This window comes from Nanorana parkeri, unplaced genomic scaffold (assembly GCF_000935625.1).
Source record: "Nanorana parkeri isolate BGI_ZX_2015 unplaced genomic scaffold, ASM93562v1 scaffold1259, whole genome shotgun sequence".
NCBI lineage: Eukaryota > Metazoa > Chordata > Amphibia > Anura > Dicroglossidae > Nanorana > Nanorana parkeri.
The window spans coordinates 123,013-137,530 of NW_017307527.1; the positions used below are offsets into that span (position 1 = coordinate 123,013).

Below are 14,518 nucleotides of genomic sequence, written 5' to 3' on the forward strand. Positions count from 1 at the left end.
TTTTATCAATGTAGCACCACAGTGAAATCTAACATAAACACAGCATTCCGGTAGTCCTAGAATTTAAACCTGCTTGGGACCAACATAGATCTGTACTCAGACAAAAAGGTTAAAAAAAATGATAAAAAGGAAGCAGACTCAAATGAACAACTTGGTCTTTTTCTACTATCATCCTTCTATGATTCTATATTTCTAAAATAAGGAAATAAATAAATCATCAAAACAATGGGAAAACTAAGTGTATAAATTAAACATTCAGAAGTCATTTCTGGGTAACAGTTAAGAAAGAGCAATGTCCATTGTATTGAACAAGAATTGCCAAACAGCAGGTGTATGAAAAACAAGTCATTGGGTAAATAAAGCAAGGCCAGAGCTATAATTAATCATACATGAAAAAATGGGTGTATAGTTTCTTTCAGCAAATCATAAGGTAGAAAAACAACTTGAGCAACATATATAAATGACAGGTGGAACCCACTATTCCTTACATCATCATGTGGACCATACTTATTGTCGCGTGTATTGCAGCAGTGTCTGCTGAGCCCCGAAACTTTCATGGGTAAGAAGGAAAAACATGGTATAGCAATAATTCAAATAAAATTAATATACACCTATCACTTTTATTTATGTAATTATTTATTTATGCCTGTTTTTAGAGAGAGAGTATTTCGGGCGTTTCCACAAACCTATGAACAAACACAACTGATCAAATCCTTGGGTGAACATGCAAAGGTACATTCTCAATTTAGAGATTTGACTCTAAGCTAATATTAATTTGCCACTATCTCAGATAAATCAGTGTTATATACATCCAAGCTTTCAAGGATGGGAAATAGGGGCTCTCTTTATTGTTGTTTGTATCCCTGTTGTAGAAAACTCCCTAATTTTCTATCCCAAGGGCAGTGGCCCCAGGATAAGAAGTGAGGGTAAATTTCACCAAAGAGAACCAGATAGCAATAAATACGGAAGTTCTAATCCTTCACCTCTCTTTCTCGGAAACAACTTTTGGCCGTAATTACACTTTGAAGTATATGTAAGCTGTGGGTAACTGTGGGCCTAGGGTTCGGATTATGGAGGTTTTTCTATGTATTATTTTCTTTTTCTTTCTATATTACTGGAACTTGATGGACTTGTGTCTTTTTTCAACCTAACTATGTAACTATGCAAAGGTAAAACCATTTTTTTTTAGTTTTGGATACAGTGTGAAATGGTTAGACCCTTTGTCAAGTTTTTATTTCTAAGTCCCCACTGGGGAGATTCACTCCTCTGTTTATCCTGATGGCCCTGATGGCCCAGAAAATGAGGAAAAATCCAAAGCTGTCACCAGAGCAAAAAGTGAAGGTAAATCATTCAATAGAGATAAACGTTCCTGTGATAACTGCCTAGAATGGAAATTCCCCATACTTTAAGGTGGTTCCTCCCATTTTCTGTTGTATCTCCAGAACAAGAAGTGAAGAGAAATCTCCCAGACAGGTTAGAGGCAGCAAAAAATTACTTGGTAGGTGTTTTAACCATTACCTACACTATCCAAAACTAAGGAAAAAAGTTTAGGCCATACATATACTTTAATGCTTGAGTACTAACGTATTAAGTAAAAACCTTGAGATGTTTATGAAATATGAATGCTTTGATGTAAATGCATTTTGAATTTTGTCGAAGGATTCATTTTCATGCATAGAATGTTGATGTTTCTGACCGACTTTTAAATATTGCATTGTAAAAATAAGTCTTGTGGTTTTAACCTTCGTTCTTTCATGTGTATGTCTATTGAACTTTCTTTTTATCTGAATGATAAACAGACTTCAAGTGCCTATGTCCTTGTATAGCTGAAAACTAAACTTAAATCATCTGGCAATACTGTAGACATGCATTGTATTTGTAATTTCTCCTATCATGATTTCATGTGCTCACTGTTCCATTAACACTTTCCTATATAGCAAATGTTCTGGAAGTAAGCATATAGTTAATGACACAGAGACCTGCTTCATAACTTCATTTGAAAACATTAGTGTGATATGGAGGTGTGAAAGCGAAGTATGACATTTCATTATTCTCTCTATTTGAGTAGGAGTGAGTAACTGACCCAGGATGAGAAAAGGATACCAGATAAAGCTGAAGTTTAATATCTTTATATTTGCCTTTCCTAGTTGCTCTCCCTCATCAACATACTAATGATTTTGTTTTTTAAATAAAAGCTATGTTTTCATTACATATCCTATTTTAGACCCCTTGACTTCATTGCTGGGTCTCTGGATCTCTACAATGCAGGCAGATCATGATTGGTGTGAGGGGTCAGCAGAGTGCTGTAGATAGCTTCCTGTAAACATCATGGCATAGTGCCTCAGTTCTGTTGGTTATGTGTTTAGATGATGCATTACGATCTTGAGGAATGCTGAATTAAGTTTCACTTGCTTAGGACATTACATTACAATACAGTATTTTGCAGGAAACACACATATATATATATATATATATATACATATATATTAACTTCCTGTGTATCATAGATAAGCATGCACATAGAAAGTAACAGTACCATCCACAGCTCAAAAGACCAATTATCAGTACATGCTGTTGCATTTCCAACAAGCACGAATCTCAAGAGCCCTCAGTCCTGATACAAGCAGTGGGCTGGCTCCTGGCAGGAGTTAAATTTCAAAGTGCATTGATGGATGGGTGTCAGTTTGAAGGAGAAGGCATTCCTGGGCAGACTGCATTCACATACCTTAGGCGACACCCCCATGTGATGCTGGGCCTCCATAGGAACTGAAATGCATTGAATAAAAGGGGTAGACCTGGAACAGTAAGGCTGGGGAAGAATTGGTAGGCATTCTTAAAAGTCTGGTTATGTATGCATATTTGAGGGTTTTAGGGCAGCCTCATCTTGGAACATAATAAAGGAGGAAAGTGTTTTTTTTTATTGTTATGGAAATAACCATAGCTTTCCCTATGCATTAATCTATAGAGGATTAAGATCAACAAGTCTCATCCAGCTGTTAAGATAACAAATCCATTCTGTTCTGTATTTCATTCGTTCGACAATCATTGTATTTTTATGAAACTTTTACAGAAAAGGAGAAATCGTTACTATATATACATTATGCATTATTATTTACATTTTACATTTCAGCTTGACTTTTGGGCTCCTGACAATGTGGATCTTTTAGAACCAGGCAGACAAGTTGACTTCCGTGCTGACAGACAGGTGTCTTATGATGTTCAGGCCATGCTCGAGCAGAGTGGAATTCCCTTTGAGTAAGTTGAATTTTAAAGGTAAATGACAGGCAATGGATCTGGAGAAAACAGTATGCTGAAAGAAAGTTAGGTAGGCAAGATAGTCAGTGACCTCATTATGTTTCAGTTATGAGAATTGTATGATATTCTTTATAAGGATACCACACATGTGTGATTTTTACACAAGGTAGATGAGGTGGTGCTCTAAGTTAGCCTTTAAATTATGATTTTTCCTTTGAATATTACATCAAAACGCAAAAAGAATATATTTGAGTAAATAATTTGTGAAACATCAAGGTGATATTGAGTTGGTCATGTGTAGGCATAGATTAGTGCAGTAGTACCATTTACACAAGTTTGTAATTGCAAATATGCTGGATCACATGCTTCTATTAATAGCTGACACTACGCAGTAAGTGTCATTGTCATTCACAACATGTCTGTTGGAACATGGCGCTATGTTTAATATTTATTAATGTGTTTAATAAAGTATGTCCAACCAAACTTGGACATACAAGAAAGGGATAGAATACCTATTGGGATGCTAGCCTTCCCTCTAAGTAACAAAAAGAAAGAAAAATACCACTGTGTGTTGCTTTTGGAGTTTTCCTGTCTTTTAATACTGTTGTCACTGTGATAGTAAAGCTGGCCATACACTGCTCTATATTCCTTGATCAACACTCACAGGTGTTGATCAAAGAATCCCTTCTGTGGCCACTGTCAGAATACTCGATCAGAGCCCACTGTTCATTGGCTGCCAGCTCTGTTTGCATGAAGATTTTCCAACCGGCTCCTTCAATCAGTTGACCGAGGGATATCAGCCGTCAGGGTGCTGACAGCGGCACCCACTGTGCGAATTTCGGCCGGTTCATAAAAAAACGGCCAAAATTTGCAGTGCATGGTCACCATAATCTTTCTAAAGGAACCCCAGATAACAGTAAAGCCCAAACAGGGGTGCTCCCACTCTAACCAAGAAAGTTTTGGCTGGACTGATTTTTTTTTTACAGATTATTTATAATAGTGATATATTTTTCACTGTTATCCGCATAAAATAAATCTCTGTTACAGGCATCTATAAATACTGGATAGAAATACGGCACACAGATCTAAGTGCAGTATAAAAGTAACTGTTTAATAAAGGGTAAAAGTAATGCACTTACAGGATATTTAAAAACATCTCGCCTGTCACAGATCAGATGGAAGTCTGATCTCAGCTGCTGGTACAAAATTGTTAACAGGATAGATGGCACATGGAGAGAGCAGAGTCCAGTCTAGTCCAGAAAGATTCCAGATCACCTGTCCTGGAAGACACAGATCTGATCCAGTGTCTGAGCAGTGCTGTAGCTGGTTCTCTTCAAGGCGGGATCACAGCTGCTGAGTACTTCCGGGTTGTCAGGTGTCAGACGTTAATAGCCAATGCGTTTCAGAGGTTCACCTCCTTTGTCAAGCCTAAGGGTGGAGTGGGAAGAGTCCTTTATATAGGGGAAGGGGGAGCATAAAGCGCTTTGGCGCCAACTAACCGGGCTGCAGGACCAGTGCATACATCTTCTCTGGATTAACCACCAGGATAAATGGAGCTCCTTTAAGACTAATAATATACAGCCCATAAACAATCAATCTAGTTGCGCAAGTTGATGACTTCTGTTTTATTATAAATACTGGATAAGGACGAGTTTTGTCTCTTCTAGGATGGCAAATTAACTCGAAGAGAAACTAATGCAACTTGTCATGTAGCTTCATTGTATAAGCCTTAATATTATACTATGCAGCAGTACCCTTTTTAAATTAGTCTGTAGAATGATCAGAAGTCCAACAGTTGATGGATTTAGCTCTCTAGCATTGAGCTGGACCATGAGCAGTCTCCGTCTCTGTCCAGTCACTGAGGTGCCAAGGCATACAATTGATACTGCAGTATTGATTTAAAAAAAGCACTAAAGGACGAAAGTGGCAGAGTATAGTGGCTGCCCACATTAAACCAAAAATAACCCACTGTATGGATCAAACAAAAAAAGTCCCACAGCCAACTGACATCTGATTACTATGGCAAAAATGTTCTAAAATGTGTAACCTATTATAATCTGTTTTCTCTGCAGAATTCTGATCGATGACCTGCAGCTTGCACTGGAAAAGCAGCGTGACAGCAACATTCGTGCAGTACACAGCTATGAGAAATACAATGATCTTGACACTGTATGTATGCCTACTGTAGTTCTCTAAGAAATCAAATTAAACTATCAAATTACTCATAGCAACTAAAAATATATGTACCCCAAAGATCAATGCCTGGTCCGCTAACATCGCCGCTCAGAACCCTACTTTGGTGACACGCTCTCAGCTTGGAACCTCATACCAGGGACGTCCTCTGTATTTGCTTAAGGTAATTTTACTGTCAGGATTATTGCCAATTCACCTTTGTACATGTTAGTATTCAAACATAAAGTAATTTCACAAGGAATAATATTCTGCAATATAATAATTTAATATAATTAATCATTATATATAAATGTTGCTCTTGGGTGGAGTAGAGTAGGGTTAGATTACACATTTGAAATTCCTGGCTGTCCTGGAGCCTTGTGGGGGCATTTCTCACCTCCTTATAATGACTATGGAGAAAACTGAGCCGTTCACTTTCATGGCCTTGTGTGTACTCTACATGTCCCTGTTTAGCTTGTCATGCCTGTGTAGTAAGAGAATTCTGATGGTGGCAGACTTTTCCACACAATTGGGAAAATCTGTTTTTCAAGGGCATGTTTTTCTAATGAGATTTACAGAAGAAAGTTTCATTGCAAAATATTTTCTAGTAAGTGGAGAGGCCCATTTTAGAAGATATGTATTTTGCCTGTGCTACGGACATTACCTTTTAGTCCACCATTGTACTCATTTGGTTCTAAGTGTTAATTCACTAATATCATTTGTTCACTACAGAACAGAATATGTCCCTTGAAGAGAGAACCCTTGACATGCTAACATGAGTCAAGGGTTCTCTGCAGTAATCGTGTATTGTATGAGCTAGCTAACAAATGAAGTATAGAAGGAGAATCACTAAATCCAGGGCAAAGCACCTATCCTTGGCCTGTTCACACAATGGGCATATTTCCTTATGATCTGTCCAAAAAAGGTTTCACTTTCTTTGTGGTCTGTTCCTACTTTGTATATTTTTCTTTCCTGAACAAGTATGTCTACAATAGATTCATCTTGCTCTATTTTGCTTAGTTGGTTCAAAATGAGTGACAGTTATATTTTTATATTCAAGGTCGGAAGAAGTGGAGCAAACAAGAAGGCTATCTTCATTGACTGTGGATTCCATGCTAGAGAATGGGTCTCCATTGCTTTCTGCCAGTGGTTTGTAAAGGAAGTGAGTGCATATTCCTTTAAACAAGATCAGTTAATATAGACCATATTGGAAATAGTGTATCATAAAATCAAACTGCTGACAAAATTATGGGGGCATATATATAATGCGCTAGCATTCAGCAAACATTCACTGGTGGTGAATAATGTATTGTTTATTAAAACTGTTCATGAGGAAGACTCCCCTGCAGTGAATGTTTGGTGAATGCCAACTTTACTGCTTTATAAATATGTCCTATGGGTCTTTAATATAGACGTGATTAATTACATGTATATGTAAACATATCAAAAACGTTTTTAATAAACTGTGTAATACCTCCCTTGTGTAGACATCCACAAGCCCTAAGACAGTTAGCGCACAATGCCATCTTGGATATAATATCAGCAGCTCCAGCAAACTCAGAGCTGTAACTTAAGTGACACTCTATGGTATACCCGTTCACTCCTCACTAAGCAGTTAGTTAAAAAAGTTATGTAGGGAGGTGAAGGGAGGGGTAGAGGACTTTGGCCAGCACACAGATTAATAATACACTCCCAAAAGAGAAGAGAGCTATCCATGAAATGAAAGAAGAAAGGAGCTTGTGCTAGGGAAATGACTAGTCAATCATACTAGCACATTGAATGTCCAATTTAGATTGGTAACAGGATCTCTTTAACTATACTGAAAAAACATCAATCTCTCCACTGTGTTAGTCATGCAGTATACAAATTAGGTCAATGCCAGTATTAGGCAGTGCCATAGCCTAAAGTCTGGGGTGTTTAGAACCTTTTTTATGGAATTATACACAATGAGCTTGTCAAGACATTCAGCACTGTCATGCAATGTGATATTAAACTGCAATGGGTACAGGAGATGATAGAATATAGGTAACCTATATTAATCATGTTTTCATATTTCAGGCAGTTAACTCTTATGGGGTCAATTCTCAGTTTACCAACCTCTTGAACAACCTGGACTTCTATGTTCTTCCAGTTCTCAACGTTGATGGTTATGTGTACACCTGGACAACAGTGAGTAGCCGTGTGAGCCAATAACAATAGGAGCAGTTATTTTAGTGTAGCTAATGTTGAACTCTAATCCTGGCATTGTTCCCTGTAGAACCGCATGTGGAGAAAAACTCGCTCTGCTAACCAGGGTTCCACCTGCATTGGGACTGATCCAAACAGAAACTTCAATGCTGGATGGTGCAGTAAGTGGCTTCATTTAAAAAAAAAAATGTTTTTAAAGAATCCTATTAAAGTATGTCTTTTTAAACCCAAAGTGTGCAGACCAGCTTTAGGAAATAAAGTGTTCCTAGTGTTCGGATGTTTGCAAGTCTCAACAGACTTTGACACTATGGGTGTTGGTAGTCCCTCCACAGCTAAAGATGTTCAGATTGTCTAATATGCAGATATGTGGATGTCTAATGATGTCCTGGTGTAATTACACAGGTATGGCTTCCACCTAATGTTAATACAAGATTTGAAAATTTGTGCTTGATTGTCCTATTTATGTGCTCCAGTTACCATAAAAAGCAGCTGTGTGTGTACCACCACAAAAAAATTATCCATATTACCAAATAAGCCATGCTATACCCCTTTAAATATCCCAGCAGCAGTGATAAGCTAATGTTTAAATGAATCCCCAAAAAACACTGCGCTCAAACGTTACCTATAAAGTGCTAAAAAAGTTATATCAGCATATTATAAAGTACTCAAAACAAAACTGAATAGTAAACAAATTCTGTGGTTATTACAATTAATTATAACGTGCTTTCTTCCACAATTAATCTCTTCCTGTAAAAGAATCTAATTTCATAAAAACTTTGCATAAATGTTAAAATGTGACAATGTCCCTTTAAAAACCATAAAATGTGCTTATTTGTGCCAAAAAGTCATTTTTACAATAAAGTGCTCTTCGGTGCAGATTCACCCATGTGCAAAATCTTCTGAATAACTCACTAACCAGAGGCTGTTGGTCACTATAAATAAAATAAGCATACAGTGCCTTTTCTTAATCAGCAAAAGCATCGAACTTCTTCCTCTGTGCAGATCAGCTCCTTTAAATAATCCTCTCCACTGGTACTCACCAGCACAGACACTGATCTCTCTGCCTTGCTTTCCCCCAAGCTTCCTTAACTCTGGCCAGAACTTCACAGCTCAAAAGAAACAAATGGTCCTGTCATGTAAAACAATCAAGCAAATCTTTATTAAAAATGAAAATTCCACTTACCGAATGGAAAACAATCTTTAACTCATCTCAACCGATTAGCTCAGTGTCTCTCCAGCCTCTGCTCGTGACTGTCAGCATACCCCAATCACCCATTTGGTGTTTTTTGGGATTCAAAAAATTATCTATGTACTATGAATCTACAAAAACACAATGCTAATATAACCTGATATCATTCTGACTTCTATGAAAAATAAATAAATATAGTGTACATATTGTTATATCCACCTACAACGATAAAACAACATTTTTTGAGACAAAACAAACTAGAAAAAAAAAATCTCCATCTCAGCAAGTACATCCACCCCAAAGGTGATACAGTGAAAAAATTAAATCAAATATTTTTCCAGAGTTTCACAAGATGATTAAGGGTCAAATGAATGTCTTTCCCAGTGCTTCACAAGAGAATTCAGTTAGTTCTCCCAGATGTCTTCATAAGGTACTTGAATTTAGTAATTGCAAATACTGGCAAAGATATGTTTTAGGAGTTAAGGGACCAAACAACAAACCTGGATGACATAATATCCACATATGGGCTCCATGCATGTGTTGCTCACAGCTTTTCTTTTTCATGTATGTAGAAAATGAAAGGAAGAAACCTACAGTAGGTTTATTTATATATGAATACATCAATGCATTTTAAATATTAATCTATTTACTGTATTCTGATTTTATGTTTTAATATTTACCTTTTAAGCTGCCGGAGCCTCTAATAGAGCTTGTGATGAAACATACTGCGGTACTGCTCCTGAATCTGAAAGGGAAACGAAAGCTTTGGCTAACTTTGTGCGTGCCAACATTGGCTCCATCAAGGCTTACCTGACTATCCACTCCTATTCCCAGATGCTGCTGTTTCCTTACTCTTACTCCTATGCTCAGGCCAAAGATCATGTTGAACTGGTGAGTGTGACAACACCCCTTGTCTTCCATATGGTGGGGATGATTTACTAAGAGGATAGGCTTATCAAAATACAATATTAATTAGCTTATTGAATGAGCTAAAGTTGTGCTCTCTTCAGTCATCAAATCATGTGCAAACAAAAATCCCGGTTTTATTATTATTATTACGATTATTATTATTCCCCTTGCACAGTTAACTTCACCTCATTCCCTAAGCTAAGTGACAAGTCACTTTGCAGTAAACGTGCTCTACCACTTTAGTAAATATACCACAATGCATTAGCAATGCACTACATTAAATTATATCTGTAAAAAATAAGTCAAGGCAACTGGACTTGCTGTATTTTTCTTGAAAGATTCAAAGATGTTGGCTTTTCAAACCTGTGTGAGTCCTTAGAGCATATATTTCATTACTATATTTACCTGCCTTTATAACAAGCAATCGCTTTGCTTGCCTCCTGTCGGATTCTCTTTGGGACACATAGAAACCACATGAGATGTCACAACTGTTTGGCACTTCTAGGTGGTCTTATTCTTTAACTTGTTGAAGAAAAATAATAAGGGCACATGTGCAGATATATCGATAGATATAGGTAGATATCTAGATATTGATATATAGATATAGATATTTATTTCTACACACAGTATCTCACTAAAGTGAGTACACCCCTCACATTTTTGTTTAGCCCTTTTCGGCATGGAGTTCACCAGAGCTTCACAGGTTGCCACTGGGGTCAGCCTCACTGACAGGCTGACCCCTCACCCCTTCAACCTCTGCAGCAATGCTGGCAGCACTCATACGTCTATTTCCCAAAGACAACCTCTGTATATGACGCTGAGCACGTGCACTCAACTTCTTTGGTCGACCATGGCGAGGCCTGTTCTGAGTGGAACCTGTCCTGTTAAAAATATGACACTATCAAAGTGTTCACAGACCTTTCTCTATCTTTTGTGTACACAGGATACAATACTCCCAATATTTATCTCAATGATTACAAATGTATATACTGTGAACTGTGTACTCGATATACCAAGTTACTGCTTAACCCACATATCTACTATGTAACCAGTTAAATAACCTGGCATGAGGGAAATAGGGGGTGTTGCTATTGACAAACTTGTTGTGAACATTCTAATTTACCTCAAAGCAGTAGGTTCCTTACTGTTGCTGTTCCAGTGTAACCAGTGCATTTCACTAACTCTGAATCCACCCACCAAGAACTGGACTCCTAGCATCAGACACTGAGCAGGAGGGGCGTTCATTTTGGGTAGGCATTGTTTCCGATTGCCTCTACAACTATGGCTCTCATGGAACTGCTAATAAAATTGTATCCCCTAATCTTCTAGCAGATTGGGTCCAGAGGAACTGATGCACAGTGGCTGAGCAGTCTCTCATGTTTTCCTCCCCAACCCACGCAGGGCAGAAATGCATGGCACGTGTCAGTTGACCTAGACCCAGGTTTATTAGGCAGTAGGCTTTATAAATATATCAAAATAGGCTTTCCTTTTCTGGAATGTCTAAGCACAAGCATGTTGCAGATGACAGTAACTTTCTTTTATTTACACAAAAGTTGCATTATGGCAATAAGCTGTTTTTAAACCAATCATACAGATGAAGCAAATTACACCCCTTTGAAATCATACTTGGCACTGGGACATGACATATACTAATCTGCAAAATTCACCAAGATGTTGTTTCCCAGATAGCAAGGATAACTTGCCACAAACTTGTGTCGGGGTTAAATTGTAATTTTGTTAACTTGCTGCACATATTCCTGGCAAGTTGTAGACTTGCAGAATACTTGCAGCACACGTTCTAGTTGACACTTTTTGAATTTGTAGCAAATTTGCTTGGCAAGTCTACAGCAAGAGTCCTGCAGGTCTTAGTAAGAGCTCTGCAAGCTCGCTGGTCTGGAGACTTGCAATGCAGACTTGTTGTAATTGTGCAACAAAATTGTGAAGCTTGGCAAGTCTGCAATAGTTTAGCAAGTCATTTTGAAACTTGCAGCACAATTTCTTGCTATCTGGGTTACTGGTCTCTTTAATATATTTGTGCCTCTGTGTTTTTTCAGAATAATGTTGCCAAGGGTGCCGTTGATGCTTTGACTGCACTGTATAAAACTAAATACACCTATGGTCCTGGCGGAGCTACAATCTGTAAGTATAATTTCCATTTCATATATCAGTTTATACTATATCTTCAGTTTGTAGAAAAATATCTCTGCACACATTTTAGCTTAAAAGTCTTCCATTCTATTCCTAAAATAATAATTTGTCATTGTATTCTTTAAGCCCCCTTTAGGCTTACTTAGATACCTAAGAACAGTTATTAGGGATGAGTGAAAGGGAGAGTTTTCTCAATTTCTCAGAAAGTCCCTTAAATTTGGCATTTTGGCAAAATGCCAGGGAGTCAAAAGGGAAGGCAAAATGTAAAATGATTGTTATCGGAGCTTATTTCCACTAGGAACTGCTCATTTTGCAAAATATGTAAAAAAAGAAATGTAAAGAAACTGTAAACAGTACACAAATAATGTTAAAATAAACCAAAAACACAAATACAAAGAACACTACATTTTTTTTAATTGTCTCTATTTATATAGCACCAACAATGTTACACAGCGCTTTACATAATTGCACATTTACATCAGTGCCTGCATTCAAGGAGCTTACAATTTAAGGTCCCTATCACACACACATACAGGGCCAGTTTTTGCAGCCAGGAGCCAATTAACCTACCAGCATGTCTTTGGAGTGTGGGAGGAAACCCACGCAAGCACAGGGAGAACATGCAAACTCCTTGTGGATAATGTTCTGTCAGGAATTAGAATCGTGGACCCCCAGTGCTGCAAGGCAGAAGTGCTAACCACTATATAAAACTAACTTAACTACCCTAACTAAAAATAAACACTTTCTACACAAAAATATAAAAAAGGTAGATCTTTTCCTTTAAGCACATTATGCTAAAGCAGATCAAAAAGTAATACTGAGAGTTTCTGCTTCAGTAACATTTTGGAAAAATCTAACTGTATAGTGAAAGATTAGATTGATTGACCAGAAACTGACTAATTGACCAGAAATCGGCTTTTATTACTCCTCCTACTCCAGGCTGCTGACATTATTGACTTCCATCTGAAGATGCTAGTTGAATGGCTAGTACACTGACCTACTGGCATCAGTAATTTGAGTCACTGACAGCAAACAAATGGACATAGATATCAGAAAAGCTAAACAAAAGTCAGATGTCCTTATTTGCATAGTTGTACATGACAAAGCTGAAGTGAGAGGTTCAGGATGACATCCAGGCAATTAGTATTTGCAGAATGAGTATTTGCAATGGCAGCCTCCATGATTTTCTCAGAAAAGGTTTCCTTTAAATAGCAAATGTATTATCTCACAACAACCAATGAGCTTCTCCCTTTTTTTAATAGAAACTTTTTGGAAGATGACTGCTTGTTTTTGAGCAACATAGACAGTGAGGGGAATGTATCAAGACTGGAGCAGACAAAATCTGGAGCAGCTGTGCATGGCAACCAATCAGCTTCTCTCTTTTATTTTCAAATCTTAACTGACAAAACTGAAGAGATAAGCTGATTAGTTGCCATGGACAACTGCTCCAGATTTTGTGTGCTCCAGGTTTTCATAAATCCCCCCCCCCCACCATTATTTTTTAAATGCAGTGCATTTGTGAAAGGAAGAATCTGTCCATAACTGACATTTTAGCTTTTCATAGATGTTGCTGGGCTATACTGTGTAGATTGAAATTAGACAGGGGACAGAATAAGAGACTACAACGCTGAGATCTTTCTATGGAGTTTCAAAGTCAGCTCATTTAGGGTCATTAGAATCAAACAATAACTTAAATGTATCTTTTTAAATTGTATCTATGATAAATATACTTTACATAAAACAATGTATTCTTTGTATGACAGACCTTGCTGCTGGAGGCTCTGATGACTGGGCATATGATGCTGGTGTGAAATATTCTTACACATTTGAGCTGCGTGACACCGGAAGATATGGATTTGCTCTACCTGAAAGTCAAATCAAACCCACTTGCGAGGAAACTTTGCTTGCTGTCAACTACATTGCCAACCACGTCCTGAATAACGCTTAAAAAACTATTTACCAGTGGGGCCAAATGCAATAGTTACAATGACAATTGTAAAGTTCCAATTTTATTTAATGATTTGATTCCAATCATTTTGACTAGTCTAGTCTTTAAATAGCAGTTGGATAAAATGGATGTAAAATTGATTGATAAGGAAAGAAAGTGACAATAAAGGATTTTTAGTGGAAAGATGCATATATTTCATCATTGATTTTATATTGTTGATTTAACAAGAGATGTGTATATTCCAACTTATATCATTGGTATTTTCTAAATGTCCTATTTTGAAAAGAAAACGATTAATGACTAAAGTTGACAAAATGCCAGTGATTTGACTTAAAGTAGCCCATCAATTCAAGGAGAAGTAAAAATATAAAGATAAACTAAAGTGTACATTCAGTGGGGTAAGCATGGATAGAAGACATATCCTACATGATTACCTGCTATGTCAGGATTAGCAAATCTGTCTGAGTTTGTTTCATGAACAGTTTTAAGAACCTTGCTTGAAGTTTGCAAACTTAATGATGGATTAATCTTTTTATTAAAATCTGGTCAGTTGTAAAGCTAGAAAGCAAGATATTGTCAAATAGAAAGCATCTGAAATCAGCACTGCCATGGGACATGAAACTATACAAGAAAAACAAAAAACAGTGTCTATTCCGACAAAGTATTGTCACTTCTCCCTAACAGTTCCAATGCCTACTGACTATACGATT

General features: G+C 37.3%; 1 protein-coding gene across 1 annotated transcript; it reads left to right on the forward strand.

Moving 5' to 3' along the window:
• Nucleotides 1–494: 494 nt before the first annotated feature.
• Nucleotides 495–13,808, forward strand: LOC108797312 (carboxypeptidase B-like). Its single transcript, XM_018568893.1, has 11 exons — nt 495–559; nt 657–732; nt 3,131–3,255; nt 5,328–5,424; nt 5,510–5,611; nt 6,488–6,589; nt 7,486–7,596; nt 7,685–7,775; nt 9,492–9,694; nt 11,767–11,851; nt 13,624–13,808. Exons 1-11 carry the CDS (start codon nt 495–497, stop codon nt 13,806–13,808), a joined length of 1,242 nt encoding a protein of 413 aa, XP_018424395.1.
• The last annotated feature ends 710 nt before the right edge of the window (nt 13,809–14,518 follow it).